Here is an 18,717-nt window from a genome sequence, read left to right on the forward strand (position 1 = left end):
AAAAAAGAGGATGCAGACAGTCACAGTGGACCCTTCTGCCCCTGGTCCACATAGTTGTGCTGTGGTTATTTCTGCAGCCACTCGCCTCCTTGCTCCTGTGAGAGACAACACTTTGTACTGATATTAGGATCTATGGCTTTGGGAATTTTTGCAACTTTTTTTTTTTTTTTCAAGTAAGCATTTGGAAAGAATTGTTTTCAGATAACAGGTTTTCTTCTGAGATGATATAAAGAGTTTTAAAAAGGTTTTGCTTACTCAAAACTGAATAAATTTAAAAGACTTTAAAAATATGTAAAGGATGTATCTGTTCTGAGCATATATACTTATGCTATATAAGTACTAATGACTTTTAACTAAAATGCAATTTTCTGTTTACAAAAAGGAAAATGAAAGATTGTATAATCAAGTGAAAGATCTCCAAGAACAAAACAAGAAAAATGAGGAGCAAATGTTCAAGGAAAACCAGAATTTATTCAGTGAGTTAGCTTCCTTAAAGTAAGTCCTTTCTGAATTTGTAAAATCAAAATATATTTAGACTATTTCTAATCATTTTATTGTTACATTAAAAATACATTTTTAGGGCGCCTGGGTGGCTCAGTGGGTTAAGCCGCTGCCTTCGGCTCAGGTCATGATCTCAGGGTCCTGGGATCGAGTCCCGCATCGGGCTCTCTGCTCAGCGGGGAGCCTGCTTCCTCCTCTCTCTCTCTGCCTGCCTCTCTGCCTACTTGTGATTTCTCTCTGTCAAATAAATGAATAAAATCTTTAAAAAAAAAAAAAAAAAAAAAAAAAAAAAAAATACATTTTTACTTAGAACTGAAAAAAGTTTTACACTTCTTTATAGTTTGTAACTTTATAGGTTTAATATTCAGTGTATTTTTCTTTTAATACTAGATGACTAGTAGTACATATTTTAGTATTTTCAGCATACTCATATTTGAGTTTGACATCAGTTTTAGGAAATTGAATACACAGTATTCCTCTTGACGAGTCATTAAGCCTGAGATGCTTAAGCACTTCCTAAGAAACTATGTGGTTAATAATACTAAAAATACTTGTATCCTACAACTCTCACTTAATGTTGTAGGTCAGGTTCCATAGAAGTAGAGCCTGAGGTAGGGATCCTTATGGAGGTGATTTCTTCTTATTTTTCTTATTCTAAATAATATTTCTTGTTATTCTGAGGATAACTCTCAGGAGAAGGGGAACAAGAGAAGCAAGAATGGATAAGGGGAAGGAAGCTAAGTCTTAGCCAGAGACTGGCTGTATTTATTCTGTTCTTAACGAGAAAGCTGAGGAAAACAGATTGCATCACAGAGTTGGTCCCGTTTGGGGCAAGGGGAGCAACTTTTTATACTCTCAACCTAGTCAGTCACTGGCTGAGGTATGCCGTGGGAAAGGGGTGGGTGAGGGATGTCCTCTAGGCCAGGGGGGCAGAGGCTGTTATTTGGCTGAGAGCATTTCTCCGGAGAAGAACTTGTGAGTTGTTATCAATGGGCACTCAGCATGGCAGGCTCAGGGAGCACCAGGACCTACTCAGGAACCAGAGTTCAGGCTGTAAGATTGTTTAGATATGACTACATCCAGCTTTAACATATTTTTTTAAGTGAAAAAGCTGAACTCATAAACATGGGCAAGTTGGGGTACTATCTTCTTTTAGGAAATGGCTCACCAGTTTTCTGTCCCTTCACATAGACACCTAATCACTTAGATAGGACTGCTATTAGAAGAAGCTTCTTTGGCCTTGACTCTATGACCCCAAGTCAGTTGTGATAATCTGCACAGTACTGATGCATGAAAGCATTTATATCTGATTTCTTTTCAAGCCACAAAGTATTCTGAAATATCACATATTATGTTGGTTTAAAAGAAAAGATCTATTCCTGGATTCCAAACTGCACCTTTAAAGGCACTTTCATGATGAAATAGATGGTTTCTTTACGTTAGGATTAGATTATTTTAAATGTATTCCTAAACTCCTTATATAATATTTCTGGAAAACCAGAAAAATTGTTTCTGACTTCAAATAATAGACTGTGTTTGGTTTTGTTTGTCATTTGTGATTTGTGTTTCTTCTAAAGGAATCTAGAATGATGAGGCAGGGATGAGGTAATACCACAGGAAGAATGCAGCACATCTTTCTGGGACATTGGGAATTTTTTCCTCCAAGAATTAAAAAGTATCTTTATATTATAAATAAAGGAAGATGTTAGGTTTCGATTCCTTTAAATTGAAAAAACATCTCCCTTAGAGTGTACTTCTTTTAGTATTTTAATCTTTAAAGTAAATAACCTTTTTCTCTTAAGTGGCTCAAATAGTTGCAATGTCCATTAGATTTTTTTAATTTTAAGAATTATATATTTTGCATTGAAACAAGTACTTTGTTTAAAAAAAAATCTTTCTAATTTCAAAATAAATCAGAGAACAGATGCACAGAAGTCGGTTCCTGTCTCAAGTAGCTGAAGATTCAGAACCCACCAAAACCCAGAATTTTACAGATCTGTTAGCAGAACTACGGGCGACACAGGTAAGTTGCATAACGATAGTAAATAATTTATTGAAATTTCTACATGTGAAAAAAAAATCCTTTTTTGTAATTTATGAATAGATAAAATCTGTTACAAATTTCATACCATTAAAAAATGAAGGTATATCTAAAATTAGCATTTAGGGGTGCCTAAGTGGCTCAGTCCATTAGGTGTCTGCCTTTGTCTTGGGTCTTCATCCCGGGGTCCTGGGATCGAGCCCTATATTGGGCTCCCTGCTCCATGGGAAGTCTGCTTCTTTCTCTCTTTATGCCCCTCCCCAACTCATGCACACATGCGTGCTCTCTCTCTCCCCCTCTTAAATAAGTAAAATCTTAAAAAAAATTTTTTTTTAAATAAAGAAATAAAATTACCATTTAATATACACATGACCTTAGTAGAGACAATGACATAATACTGGTTTTCAGTGGCATCCTCTTTATAATCCAGCCTCTCATCTAGTGATCATCACATGGAGCCATATTGGAGGCATAACCTTACTTAGGGCATATAACTTATATAAAGAAATTCCTTATTGGAAATATAAGCTAAAATAGGAAAATACTTTGAAGGTGATTGTTCACCTTAAAACGTTAGTTGGCTTTTTACTCTGCACTTCTGGAAGGCAGACTGTGTCTACAAATATTTTATCCCGTGTACCTAACACTGATAGGAGATACAGTAGCTGCTCCATAACTTTTTTCTTTATTTTTATTGAATCGTATTATAAAGGATATGGCTTAGAATTTTCTAAAGTGGTATTTACCAGTGGGAAAAGTTTTGGAATTTTGGGCAGGTTAATTCTATTTGAAGCAGAACTGTTCCATGTATTGCAGTTTTTGTCTTCGCTGTCCCCAGGAAACACATGTTCATAGCACTCACCAGTGATTATAAGAATCAAAAGCACTGCTGCATTTCCAGACTTGTCCCCTGTGGAAGCGTAGTTAATTCTCCCCACTTCTTCCCATGAAGAACCTTGGCACGAGACTAAAAAGCCCTTCTAACCTATTTGAATGACTGCATGAATTAGAAAAATACCAATTACATACCACTTTTTAACAAGAAATTATATAAAGTTTTGTTACATGGAAGTCTAAACATACCCCAGTTTAATAACATGTTTAGTAGGCTTTTGTGGTATATAAAATGCAGCTTCTGGCAACTCTCTTCAGGTGCACGTATGCATGTATAGCATGATTAGGTAGGTAGTTAGGCATATAGGTTAGAAGAACGAATGTATGGTTGGACTCCCCCTAACTCCCTTGCCAGTAGACCTCAGAAATAGCAAGTGAAAAGAGAAATTAATATCGCTGTGTTTTATGAAGGCTTGGAATACCACAGTGGCTCAGTTTTTGGGCACCTGCCTTTGGCTCAGGTCATGTTCCCAGGTTCCTGGGATCAGGCCCGTCATCTGGCTCCGTGCTCGGCGGGAAGCCTGCTTTTCCCTCTCCCGTTCCCCCTGCTTGCGTTCCCTCTCTCACTGTGTCTCTCACTGTCAAATAAATAAATAAAATCTTTAAAAAGAAAAAAATTAAAAAAGAAGACGGTGGTTTCAACCCAAACATTAGCTTTATTCAAATTGTTATTAGTGACCTTTTAAAAGTGCTGTTTTGAAATATTTTTCTGACAGATAGGAAACTAAAACTTCCACTAAAAACATCAGAAAATGCTGGATAAAATAGAATAAACATCTTGTAAATGCGTAATATAAAAGCTTTCAAGAAAGTAAGGGAACTCTCCAGAGGCCAGAAATATGGGAGGGATAAAAACCTAACAGTAGGGATGCCTGGGTGGTTCAGTTGATTGGACGACTGCCTTTGGCTCAGGTCATGATCCCGGAGTCCTGGGATCGGGTCCCTCATCGGGCTCCCAGCTCCACGGGGAGTCTGCTTCTCTCTCTGACCTTCTCCTTGCTCATGCTCTCTCTCACTGTCTCTCTCTCAAATAAATAAATAAAATCTTTAAAAAAAAAAAAAAGAATAAAAACCTAACAGTAAACATCTGCTCCCAGGCCAGCAGTTCAGTAGCCACGGGCAGGCTGGAGCTTTAATAACAAAGTGGAGACAGGACACGTGGGAGTTCAACAGGCCGTATCCTTCAGTATGGCAGCAGACTAGGAAAACATCTACCCACCTTCGCATGGGGCTGATTTGTCAAGAAGATTTTTTGTTTTAATTTGATCACTAGATGGGAGGGAGAGAAGGTCTCCTCTGCTAGCGCTTCCCTGATTGTTCAATACAAATGTCATCCCTTCTGCTTTCATGTGTGTTTTAGTATTTGAGTTTACACTACCTGCGAGGGTTGGTCATCCCCAAACTGAAAAAGATAATGCCCTGTAGTCTTGAGTCAATGATAACCTCTAGTGTATCTAGAAGAAACAAATGAAAAACAGCTCTTAGTTAGAAGTAAGTATACACCCTTAACCCAGCTCACACAGTATTCCTACAGATAAAAACCCACTGACAATATATGCTCACAACACAAAATTATAAAACCCAGAGAAATCATCCACCATGAGCAGGTACTGGATGATAATAAACAGCAGCATCAGAACCTCAATAGGATTACTGGATAGACTATAATATAAATAGACTAAAAATGGAAAATATCAGATATATGAAATGCTAAGATATATTTAAATATTTTTAAAAGGTAGTGGCTGAGAATTTCCCAGAAATGGTAAAAGAGATGACTTCTCAAATTCAAGAAATCCAGTGACCAGGCTCAGGATAAAAATCTACATCTCAGACCCCAATGGTGACACTACCAAAGCCAGGAAAAACCTAAAAAGAAATTAAAAAAAAAAAAAGGTCAAGATAATAGTAAAAATTCTTCAGGTATTTATTTCTGCAAATACTGTAAGATATAATGTAAATATACTTTTTATTTTCATTTACTTCGATGTTCTCAGTTTGATTTTAGAGCAAAAATTTATCCTGAGAGAAGTCTATAGTATAATAATGCTCATACTGATTATATGTGTTTACAATCTAATTTGTACCTTAAAAATTAATACTTATTAGTATAGTATTAAAATACAAGTTGGTTCTCTATAAAGCATAGATAGAAGCACAGCAAAAGCACAGGTCGTGAGCTCACTCTTTTTAGTATCCCAAGGTGGGAAGAGGAATGATGTTAACCACAAGTCTCATTCCATCAGCCTTTATGAAGTACTTGCCACATTCCTGGCACTCATCCTGCTATTGAAATACAATAAGTATACAAGACACACACAGACCCTGCTGGTTAGGATCATGTATTCTAGTAGGGAAGAGAATAAGTAAATAAAGGAAATAATTACAAATAGAAAGAGGTGCTTCGAAGAATATAAAAATAGCAAATAAGGGTGGCTGGGGCAGAGGGCAAGGCAGTAAGCAGTCTACAGTGTGGTCTAGGAGACCCTCTGAGAAAGTTATGTCAGAAGTCGAGAGCTGAAGGGAAGCAGCAGCCAACTATGCAAAGATTAAGCCTTTCAGCCGGGAGAAAAGCATAAGCCCCTACACCAGGAAGGGCCCTGTTACTTTCTAGAAATAGAGATCTCTGAGGCAGAAGTGGGTAAGTAAGTATTTGCAGAAATAAATACCAGCGAGGCGAGCAGAGGCCCTCTCCAAAAGTCTGCATGGTAACTTACAAGGGAGTACAAGTACTTGCCAGCCCGGAGTCCTGTGCCCACAGGATTGACCCGGAACGTTACTGGCCTTCTTCAGGTAGGAAGTCATACTTCCCTGGAAAGATGCAAGCATAGAATGAACATTTATTTAAGTGTCAGTTGCATGACTGAACTCAAGATGTTTAAAAGTTCTTTTGAATCCTAAAACTCTGTAATTCCGTGAAGAAGACTCTACTAGAGAGCACTTCTAAATTGATTGAATTAAATAAACAGAAGGTAGTTGTAGAAAGAGACTGAGCATTCAAAAACGTGAAACTCGGGCGCCTGGGTAGCTCAGTGGGTTAAGCCGCTGCTTTCGGCTCAGGTCATGATCTCAGGGTCCTGGGATCTGGTCCCACATCGGGCTCTCTGCTCAGCAGGGAGCCTGCTTCCTTCTCTCACTCTCTAGCTGCCTGCCTCTCTGCCTACTTGTGATCTCTGTCTGTCAAATAAATAAAATCTTTAAAAAAAAAAAAAAAAACGTGAAACTCACTGCTCTCCTAAAAAGACATCTACAGAAAGTCACAGGAGACTAAACAGTTAAATGATGCTGTCCAATCTGTGATTCAGCTAGAAACCACGGTTATAACAAGTGCTTTTATGAGTGAATTTACTTTCTCCATAAGACTGGATTTGGGATTAGAAGGTAGAGTAATAACAGAATTTGGAAGAATTTTATTGTGTAAGAATTTTGTTTTGAAACTTAACTATGCTGCGTGTCCTGCTATGAGTCCAAGAGTTTCTTCAGCAATTAAGAGTTTGGTTCAGTGAACATTTATTGAGTACCAGCTGTGTGCTTAGTGCCATGAAGTATACAGGTATTAGTAATAAATCAGTCTTGGTCCCCATAGAGTTCTCAGCCTGTTAAAGAGAAGAAGCATGTACACAAATCAATGTCCTATGACGCAGAAAGTAATGACCACTGTGCTAGAGATGCAGTGAAAGTTTTGGAGAACACAGAGGAGGGGCTGATAGGAATAGCTTCCTTTGAACTAGGCTTTGAAGGATAAGCATGATTTTGTTGAGTGGAGGAACTGGGGGCAATGAAGTAGGGCATATTGAGCATTCATTCAGCTTTCAATGTGCTAAGTATTTTTATGCAATTTTCATACAAAGATTAATAAAATCTGTTTTTCAGTAAATATATGTCAGGTGGTGATGAGTGTTATGACAAGAAAATAAAGCATCATACCTGAAAGTCAGCATGAGGATGGTTATTTTATAAAGAGGATCAGGAAAGATCTTCCTGGGGTTTCATTGGATGAAGTAAAAAAGTGAGCCATGTGGCTATCTAGGGGCAGAGCATTGAAGGCAGAGGAACAGTATGCCAACACCTTGCGGTGGGAATGTGCTAGTTCTGTTCAAAGAGCAGCTAGAAGTCTCTCTTGCTGGAATGAAGTTGGAAGAGGAGGATTTAGGGTAGATATGGTCAGAGGCAGGAGCAGGGCTGGGCTACAGGGCACTGAAGCTCATGGTGAGGACTTTGGATTTACCCTGAGAGGGATGGGAGCCACCAGAGAATTTCAGACAGAGGAACAAAACTCACCACCTCTTTAAAACAATTCTTTAAATAGAGAGCTTGTGGAAAAAAAAAACAAAAAAAAAAAAACCCACAGTTGACACACATGGTCAATTGATCTGTGACAAAGGCAAGAATATACAATGGGGAAAAAGTCTGTTCAATACATAATGTTAGGAAAATTGAACAGATACATAACAAAGAGGGAAGCTGGGATACTATCTTATACCATATATGAAAATAAATTCAAGGGGCACCTGGGTGGCTCAGTCAATTAAACATCTATTCCTTGATCTTGGATCAGGTCATGATCTCAGAGTCGTGAGATCAAGCCTCAAGTCAGGCTTCACACTGGGCATGGAGCCTGCTTGGGATTCTCTGTCTCCCTCTGCCCTTCCCCCGCTCACATACATGAGCACATGCTCTCTCTCAAAAAAAAAAAAAAAAAAAATCCAAAATGGATTAAAGATTTGAATATGATACCTGAAACCATAAAACTCCCAGAGGAAACCATAGGCAGTAAGCTCTTGCACATCGCTCTTAGCATTCCCCCCCATCCCCAGACCAGTCTCCTCAGGCAAAGGCAACAAAATCTTAAATGAACAAATGGGATAATATTAAACTGAAAAGCTTTTGCACAAGTGAAGGAAGCCATTAACAAGGTAAAAGGCAGTCTGTAGAGTTGGAGAAGATATTTGTAAATGATTTATCTGTTAAGGAATTAATATCTAGAATATGTGAAGAATTTATATATCTTAATGTCAAAAACACAAATAACATGATTAAAAAATAGCCAGAGGACATGAGTAGACATTTTCCCAAAGAAGACAGACACATGGCCAACAGACACATGAAAGTATGCTCAATATCTCTAATCATCAGGGAAATACAAGTCAAAGTCACAATGAGATCACCTCATATCTGTCACATATATGGTCAAAAAGACAAAAAATAACAAGTGTTGGTGAGGTTGTGGAGAAAAGGGAACCCTCATACACTGTTGGTGGGAATATAAAATATCAAAAATAGAATATAATAGAATATAAAAATATCAAAAATAGAACTACTGTGATCCAGCAATTCCACTTCTGGGTATTAATCCAAAGAATATAAAAATATCAAAAATAGAATATAAAAATATCAAAAATAGAACTACTGTGATCCAGCAATTCCACTTCTGGGTATTAATCCAAAGAAAACGGGAACACCAGTCCGAAGAGATTTGTGTAGCCCGTGTTCCTTGCAGCATCATCTATACTGGTCAAGATATGGAAGCAACATAAACATCCACTGATAGATGAACACCAAATATTACTCAGCCATAAAAAAGGATGAGATCTTGCTATTTGTGACAACATTGATGGATCTAGAAGATATCATGCTAAGTGATAAGTCAGAGGAGAACAAATACCATATGATTTCACTTATATGTGAAATAAATGAGCAAACAAAACAGACTGGTAGATGCAGCAACACTGTTGGTTACCAGAAGCGGGGGATGCCAGAGGAGATGGGGGTTGGAGAAATTACCACTTATAAAATAAGACATAGGGTCGTGATAGACAGCATAGGGAATCTAGTCAATAACGTAATAACTTTGTGTGATGACAGATCATAACTAGATTTACCATGGGGATCATTTCATAATATATATGAGTATCAAGTCACTATGATGTGCACCTGAAACTAACAGGATATTTATTGTATGTCAGTTAGACTAAAGTATTTTTTTAATTAAAATTTCTTTGGCTAGTGTGAGAATAGACTAGCTGCTGAAAGTGGAAGAGGCACACCGGTTAGGACGTTATTGCAGTAATCCAGAAGTGAGAACAGTTCATTGAAAGGTCTTTAGGCTGTATTGAGTTAGATGATTGGAATTGATCTAGTAGGCTATGGGGAGTTACTGTAATTTGGTGGGGTGGAAGAAAGTGATGACACCAGAACTAAATTTAGGAAAAATAATTATGTATTTATAAAAAAAAAAAAACATGTATTTATAAAAATACATATGTAGAATTAAGGATGGACGGGGTAAAAGAGAGCCTATACCACAATTTTGGGGGGCCAGAAATACTTTGCTTTTTTATTTCTGTGACCATCAAGAAAGAAAAAAACAGTTTATTGGAAGACATCAAAAGACTGAAGCAAGACAAACAAGCTCTTGAAGTAGACTTGGAAAGAATGAAGAAAGAGAGAGACCAAGCCAAAGATCAGATTGCTTATGCAACAGGTAAAATGCTGAGCTGAAAGTTTACCTTTATACTCGTAAGTGTTCTTGAATTTAAGTAATAGTTGCTGTTATTACTTACGGAATCAGAATCATATTCCTTAAAGTATATTGTAATTTTAGAAAATTTTTTAAAAAACTAGTTATTAATAGGCATGCATATTTGATTGGCTTTAGCAGGAATAATTGCAGGATCAGGAAAAAGAATCAAGGATTATTTTGAATTTGTGGCATCTTATGTTTATTCATGTTCATATTTGTCACCCTAGCTAGACTGTGACCTTCCTGAGGACACAGTCTGCCTTTTTATCCCTGAGTCTGAAACCTAGGCTCTCAAGTATTTGCCAGATGAAAAATAACTGCACTGTGTTTATAGAAAACAAGATAATTGTGACATTCCCCACCAGGAAGACAAAGATAATGCAGAAAAGTTTAATATTTTAAAAAATTACAAATAAACATGAAATGTGGTACTGTGGTACTACATAGGGGTTTTAGGGAAGAGTGGCATTTGAGCTGGGTCTGACAGATTGAAAGAGGCAGAAGTGAAGGGGTGGAGGGAGGTTGCTGGGATGTGTTTCTTAAGCATGCTCTTGTGTGCACCTATGGAGTAGAGTTTAGGAAGACAGAACCCAGGGCTAGAAAGTGGATCAGAGGAGCCCTTGTGAGTGAGGGTCGTTCTCTTGTGATATTATGATCTTCGGCATAAGATATGTACAGTAAAATCCTCTTACCTGCATTTGCTTTACTATTTCTGTAAAATAGAATTATAATAGTGCCCATCATATGTTTGCTGTATTAAATGAAATCATGCTAAGCACTCTTTAATATTTCTCATTGCAGTTTTTTAATATAATTATAGGACTTCTTCATGTTTATTATCTCTTGGATCTAATATTTATTGTCTCACAGAAACAACTTTGCTTTTATAATGAAAATGGGAAAATGATAATTTATACACAGCCAATTTTACTATGAATTCGAGGATTTGGACTATAAAAACAATCTTTATCTTTCTTTACTAATAGATTAAACTGGATATTACATTGCAAAGATAATTTTTTTTCTTGTTTTTTCATAATGCTTTCATTAGATAGGCATTGGTTTTCATGTAATTTAGTTTATTTCCATATTTTGGAAAATTACAATCAAGTCCAGGAGTTCCTTTATCTTATAGGTGAAAAATTATATGAAATAAAAATCTTAGAAGAAACACATAAGCAAGAAATCAGTCGTCTACAAAAAAGATTACAGTGGTATGCTGAAAATCAGGAGCTTCTGGATAAAGATGCAGTTCGGCTTAAAGAAGCAAATGAAGAAATTGAGAAACTCAAACTTGAGGTAGTAAGATCATTTTAGAAAGTATTTCTGTGATGAACCCTATTCAGCATTAGTTCTTCTTAGCCTTGTAAGTACAATTGAGTCAGTACCATAAACACTGCTGATGCAAATAGCTGGTTTGGGTTTGGGTTTGCTCTTAGATGTGTAGGCTGTTATAGATTAGACTGAGAATAAATCTAAGCTCCCTACCATAACCTGTCATGTCTGCATATTGTCTGAACCCTGCCTGCTGCTTGAGCCTTATCTCTGTGTATCATACTCCACGAGTCATTCTCCTGCAGCCACACCAAACCTTCCTCTGATTCCTTGAACATGCCATGCTTGTTCCATGGGTTGCCTTGGTCTAGATTACTTTGGCCTAGTTTCTTCCATGTCTCACTTCTCATTCAAGTCCCAGCTCCAGTTTCTGCTCCCCAGAAAGACCTTTTCTGTCTGATCTGCTCATCTAATGGAGCTACCAGTCCTGCCCCTTCAGACCTTTCTTCCCATTCTGTCACTCTGTTTTATTTTCTTCCTAGCACTTGTCACTCTCTGGGGTTATTTTATTTACTCATTGATATACTTTATTAGGTTATCATATGTCTCCTCCACCAGAGTACAAGCACTGTAAAAACAGGCTTATCTTGTTTGCCCTCCAAATCTCCAGCACAGCACCCTATCTGGGAATTAATAAAAAAGTGAATGAATACATTATGCATCTCTCCTGGGGTTTCTCTGGTGTGTTTTAAATATGCTCCTAAACATTTTCTTTACTTATTGATAGGTTGAGAAACTGAAAGCTGAGTCTGGAAATCCATCTATTTCACAGAAGATACGTTTAAAAGAGAAAGCAGCTGATGCCAAAAAAATTCAGGATCTAGAGCGACAAGTATGTGTTCAGGGTAAATTTTCATTAAGGCATTTTATATACAGTGCATTTTTGTTTTCTCTTATTTCAGTAGTTCCTACAAAATATAATTGACCTGAAAATTGTTGGTTTTATTCATTTATTTTAATATAGAACTGCCCTTTAAATTCTTGATATGCAATATTTAAAGTGACAGAAATAAAAGTAGTAAACAAAATCATTTTATGTAGTCTGTGGCTCTCTGCCTAAAGAATGTGTAGGCTGTTGTGCCTCATTGCAGGTAACCTGCGGATGAAATATTACTGTGCATTCTAGCTCTATTAGACATCTGGAAACAAGCAGCATTTTAAAACTCTGGGTATGGAGTTAGGATTCCTTCTCCTGATGAAAGTTTGATGAGAAAGGATTATAGGAAAGGAGATCCTTGAGTTGGAAACATGTAAGAAAAGCTTGGGAAGTGTTGCGAAACACCCTGGAAACAGAATATTTGCCTTCCAAAAAGCTGGCCTTAATTTTGAGTTCTTGCTTACTGTCAGGCTTCGAAATACTCATTTCATGGTGTCTGTAGCTGGGAGACCTTTTCAAAAAATCATACAATGATACTTATTAGGATAAAGTTGTTTTTTCATTGAAGTAGTTGTTTTGTGGGGTGGAATATTAACTTTCTCCTTCTGTTTTTAAAACTCCGTAATGTTTTACATTATACTTCATAACGCACTATCAAAACAAAATAAGAATTTCCAACCCTGTTCATAAGGGAGCCTGAATCTGTAGTCAAGTCATGATCCTTAAATGTATGGCTATTATTCCATCACAAACACAAAACTGTGAGGTCATCACCGGGCTGAGTATTTTCCCAGTTTTATGAGAGAAGGAAAACTAAGCAAAAAATTAACTTTGTTACTTTTACAGGACCTGTTCTTATATTAAAAGGTATGATTTTGGGGTGCCTGGGTGGCTCAGTGGGTTAAAGCCTCTGCCTTCGGCTCAGGTCATAATCCCGGGGTCCTGGGATCGAGCCCCACATCGGGCTCTCTGCTCAACAGGGAGCCTGCTTCCTCCTCTTTCTCTCTGCCTGCCTCTCTGCCTACTTGTGATCTCTGTCAAATAAATAAATAAAATCTTAAAAAAAAAAAGGTATGATTTGGTAGTTGGGCTCAGTAGGCAAGAAAGGAATAGAGCTACAAATATTCTGAAATAACTGTAATCTAGGATTGCTTGGCTATTTTTCAGTGCTCAAGATTTAAATTAGCTAATGTAGATGAAGCCATCCAGAATTGTGAGAGAGAAGACCAAAGAAACTTCTTCTCTACCTGATGAATTTAAGAGAAATAATGTAGAACTAAATGTGTGAGAGTGAAAAACTGAAACATGCTTAAGAGCAAAATTAAGAATTGAAATGATCCATATTAACTAGGAATATAGCACTTTCCAAGTTACCTTTCTCTTTTATTAATGGTTTCATTAAAAGTTCATTGGTTTATCATTTTAAACTTTATCTTTCTAAAATATTGCTCATTTATAGTATTTTGTATAGTTTGCTGCATATACATTTCAGATTTTATTCTGTTCCCATGAACATTTCTATCCTAATGATTTTAAACCTTAACATATATTTAAAGTCAAGGTATATCACAGTATATTCAGAATCATTTTGGAGCCATATCCTGAAATAGATCAATTACAGCATAATTAATAATAATTAATAATCTCCTTTTATAAATAGTACATAACTAAAAATGGGGCATGCAATAATGAAAATTTCAGATTATGTGTAGTTTTTTACTCATGCTTTTATTTAGTGGGATATTCCATAGCTTAATTTAGTGAGAATTTTTAAAAAGCGTTTACTTTGTATGAGAGCCACACTGGTATTAGTTACCAGAGAATAATATTAAAAAGCAAAATTAAACTATGGGCTCTGAGAAACAACATGAGGGTCTTGAAGGGGTGGGGGGTGGGAGGTTGGGGGAACCGGGTTATGGGTATTAGGGAGGGCATGGATTGCATGGAGCACTGGGTGTGGTGCAAAAAACAATGAATACTGTTACGCTGAAAAGAAATTTAAAAAAAGAAAAGAAAGACATACCATATCAAAAAAAGAAAAGAAAAGAAAAATTAAAGAAAATATAAATAAAATCTAATTTTCCAAAAAAAATAAACATTTAAGAAGTCAAATTAGATTAAAACATCTCTTAAAATTTTAAGTGAAAACATTAATTATAAATAATATACACCATTTTTAAAAATCGAGATCTTTTTTCAATATACATGGTGTGTTATATGTATGTATATACTTTTATATGCTTAGATCTACTCCAAATAACTAGATTTTTAATACCAGAGAAAACAAAGTTTTGAAAATTGTTGCAGATGAAATTATCAATATTTGTTATCTGGATATATTTCAATTTATAGTACATATATGAATATGCAAGCAGTCTTCATGAATGGAAATATTTGCTTTTAACTTTGCAAATGATGAGATCCTTGAATACTTAAACAGGAACAGTATTTAATCTGTAAACAATTTTGAGTACCAGCAACCTACCGTGCCTTAGGAAGGGTGGGTTCTGAGATCAGATGATAGTAAAAACCAATATTATCAAGCCCTTACTGTATGCTGGGCATTCTGCTAAGCACTTTACCAAGGTAGATGTCAACTGATCCTCACTTAAATATATCAGTGCCGTGAAATTGGTATTGTTGTCATTCCCACTTTACCACTCAGGCAAAAGAAGTTTAGATGGAGGAGTTGACAGAGGTCATAAAGCTGGGTGGCACAATTTTAACTCTAGACATGCTCTGACCACTGCACTAGATCACCTCTCATGTGCTATTTTATAGTATTGTATGCTCAGAGGGTAGAAAACTGCTCAACAAAGAATTTTGTGCTTTAATATGTTTTTCTAAGATATCTTAACTGTAATACCTTTAACAAAAACAAGTATACACACATGCACATACATAATATCTGTGAGCCTTAGCACTGTTCTTTCTTACAGAAAGACCATAAAATATATTATTGTTTAATAGACCAAATGAAAAGTTGTCTTTTGTGAAGACCTCATTAAATATTATTAATCCTCTTTGCTTTCTAACTGAAAGAAGTAACTTTAAGATAGATCAAACTGCATTTTGAGGGGGATATCTGTAGGAGGGATGAGGTCACGTAGAGATTGTTGCAAGTAGGGGCCGGTGCTTAGGAAACTTGTGTTTATTGCAGAAGTTCTATACATTGATGTCATTTAAGTCATTTTTCAATCAATAGATAGTATAAACATGATCATTCAAAGGAGTCTGTGGGGAAAAAAGGAAAGACCATTTGTCCTCAGAAAGATTGGCTATTACTAGCACAATAGAAAGTCCCAAGATCTATTTCAAATCAATGTAAGAGGATTTCTGTAAATTAGCCAGTACTAAACTATACATTATACTGTAGGGTTTTAAAATCAGATCATCTAGGGATATAAAATTTGAAATTAATCTATTTTTTATGCATTTGATTCAGTCTTAAGATGTGATATAAACCTGTCTTTGAAAGCTAGATGTGAATGATAGAGCATAATCTAAATTTATACATTGAACTGCTTGATTTTAATATATTTGTGACCTTACATATATGCAAAACTACTTTAAAAGGTTAAGGAAATGGAAGGAATTATAAAGAGAAGATATCCCAATTCTTTACCTGCTTTAATATTGGCTGCATCAGCAGCTGGTGATACAGTGGACAGAAATACAGTGGACTTTATGGAAAAAAGGATAAAAAAACTAGAGGCTGATTTGGAAGGCAGAGATGAAGAAGCAAAGAAAAGCCTTCGGACCATGGAACAACAGTTCCAGAAAATGAAGGTAAGAGCCAGCTAGACTCTCGGGATCTCAATACCATGGGGGTTGGGCACTTCTCAGGTCTCATTTTGACAAATCACTAAACATCCTTCCCTGTAAAACCTTCACCATGAATGTCAGCAGATGCAAAAGAAATCTAGACCATCTTGTCTTTTGTTCTCCTTCAGCACCTTTTTTTGTTTCAAAAATGGAAAAACAAGCACAGGGTCCCCTCTCAGTGATATCGGAATTAGTGGGAATTAAGTCATGGAAAGGCAGAGTAAAACACCTCTGATGTATAGTCAATAAAAACTTGTTTTTTAATTGCCATGGTTGAAAATACTTTCTTGAAATTTCCCTAGACAAGGGAGAAGACCGTAAGAAGAATACGTCTTGGGGGATAGAACAGGGAGGCAGGCAATGCCTGTTGAAAACGTCTTATTTTCTCTGAGTTTTTTCTGATCCTTCATGAGGAATGAAGTCAAAACTACAAGTGCTAGGATGACCAAGTATGAAAGAAGATGTGATATTTCATTTACTTTAAAAATTTGTTGAGCACACAATTCTGCAGTAATTCATGCTGGATGTTTCACAGACATTTTAATTCATCTTGCATCATCCTTTCATCACTGGTGAGAAACAGATATTGCTACCTTGCTTTACAGACAGGGGAGCAGAGGTACTCACAATGGAACGTCCTGCCCAAGATGCTGCTGCTCGTGAGCGGTAGAGCAAGGCCTCAAATCCTAGGCCATGCTGCTTCTAGCAAGCAGATCTCATTCTCCACAGATTTTATCCTGAGAGAAGCAACAGACGATAGACTATTAGATTCCAGAAACAGTAGAAGGTTGAAAGCCTCGTCCAGTACATTGGCCTGCTAGTAAATTTAAGGTCCTGTCAAGAAAGTTGGTTTATTCCGTCCTCTTTTTCAAATCTCTCAGCCCACTGCCTGGTTCTGTTTCTTCTCTCACTCTCCCGACTTCCAAGGTGGACTTCCGTTTTAAGCACTCAGTTTCCAACCAGGCTTATCTTCCTTGCTTTCTGCTCCGGTTCACCCATCTCTTTCTCCACTTCTCTTCTCACACAAATCTGAGGAGATGGCACAGTTGTGAGAGTAGGGCTGTCACAGGTGTGTGGGTGTCTGGTGTTGCGAATTCCCCCCAGTGCTACTTGGCAAGCCAATTGCTATAGCTATCAATGTCTTCTATTTTCCTAAACGTTCCCTCCAGACCTTCCATCAGGTTCCTCTGACCCAACAGTACTTTTAAGAGATGCAGTACAATGGAAAACACAGACCAGCCTTTCCTCCAGGCCCAGTTTAACCCTTAGGACTTCATGACTTTGCACTAGTTACTTCAGCTCAGTCTCCCTCTCTTCATATGTAAAAGAGATAATAACTGACTTAGTGCCAATTATGCCACTTAGACTCCCAAATTTCTTTCAGTTCTTCTGTACCTTTTTATCACCATGTCACTCTACGGCCATTATTAATAAAAGATTAGTAATAACTATTGTAATCTGACTAGTCTAAACATACCCACTTTACCCCATCCTCTAATCAGCTGTTGACAGGAAAGCCAATATTATATTTCTATATCCCTGTCTTACACATACACACACATACACACCTTTCTTTATATCCCTCAATAACTTCCTCAATAATAAATTCCTCAAAAATGGTCTATAATTCCATGTACAGCCAGACCCCTCTCACTGTCCAGTGTGTTCTCCCACAATGCTTTCTCTGTCCCATTATACTAACATGTTTCTCCTACTTGCTGTGTTTCCTGTAACCACACATGTTGGCAGACTCTTGCCTCTGACTGGTGTGCTCTGCCTACCTCATTCACAGCTAAGGTGTTCCTCTCCTTCAGCTCTCAATCCAGGCATTGCTACCCCATGAGACCTTCATGGACTATCTGACAGACAAATTATCTCACAGCACTCTAGTCCCAGGCACTTCTCCATTGCATCTACCACATTTCCGGCCATTTTGATTGGATCGTGAGTGATCGCTCTCCCCATCTAGCTTCTAGACCTGATGGCTGGGCCTGTTCTGCCATTGTGTTCCATCATTCAGCAAGGCGCCTGATACAAAGCAAATGCTGAAATATTTTACTTAATTGATCCCTAATTTGTAGGCTGTTGGAGAATCAAGCGGCAAAGTATATGTAAAGCCCTACTGCTTTGCATGGAGGGTAGCAAGTATTCAATATTATAATAATTACAACTAATATTAGCATTCTACTGTCCAAATAGAGGCATCTCTAATTCCAATCCTCTAGCCTATTTTTAACATGTAATCTACCTACCCTGACTTTTCTCTTTTTGCAGTTCCTTCCTGTCCCTTCTCACTCTGTCACTTTTTCCTTTCATTTCCAGTTCCCAGTACACGCCAAGCATTAGATTGCCTTGACCTGTATTCTCCCTATTTCCACAATGTCCCTCCTTCCACTTATCCCCAAATTCATACTCATCTCTCAAGCCCAAACCTAAATGTGTTCCCTCTGCTGTGGTCTTCCCACCTTTTCTCAGGCTTCCACGCACATTGGGGCGCCTCGTTCCCGTTGCACATATTCATAGGCCCGTTACCACAGTTGTCATAGGACAGTGAAACTTGCCATGTCACTCTCCTGACCAGGCTGTGAACTGTTGGAAGGCTACACTTCTTTATCTTCAGAATCTGGCACAGAGCCTGGTACACAGCAGTAGCTCAATAAATATTCATTGAATGAATGAACAAAAACTGTAGTGCCTCCCTCCACAGAGGAACCTATTTAG

The 18,717-nt window shown here is 37.3% G+C and overlaps 1 protein-coding gene across 3 annotated transcripts in view; it reads left to right on the forward strand.

Annotated features, from left to right (window-relative positions):
- The window catches only part of CEP162 (centrosomal protein 162), a 101,087-nt gene that overhangs the window by 57,618 nt on the left and 24,752 nt on the right, over positions 1 to 18,717 (forward strand). For all 3 annotated transcript variants that reach the window (XM_059177158.1, XM_059177160.1, XM_059177159.1), the window contains exons 17-22: positions 383 to 495; positions 2,419 to 2,524; positions 9,794 to 9,920; positions 11,095 to 11,258; positions 12,022 to 12,126; positions 15,748 to 15,960. In XM_059177158.1, coding sequence (XP_059033141.1) covers positions 383 to 495; positions 2,419 to 2,524; positions 9,794 to 9,920; positions 11,095 to 11,258; positions 12,022 to 12,126; positions 15,748 to 15,960 — 828 coding nt within the window. The remainder of the gene's footprint in view (positions 1 to 382; positions 496 to 2,418; positions 2,525 to 9,793; positions 9,921 to 11,094; positions 11,259 to 12,021; positions 12,127 to 15,747; positions 15,961 to 18,717) is intronic.

Source organism: Mustela lutreola, chromosome 6, assembly GCF_030435805.1.
Source record: "Mustela lutreola isolate mMusLut2 chromosome 6, mMusLut2.pri, whole genome shotgun sequence".
In the NCBI taxonomy this organism is placed as follows: Eukaryota; Metazoa; Chordata; class Mammalia; order Carnivora; family Mustelidae; genus Mustela; species Mustela lutreola.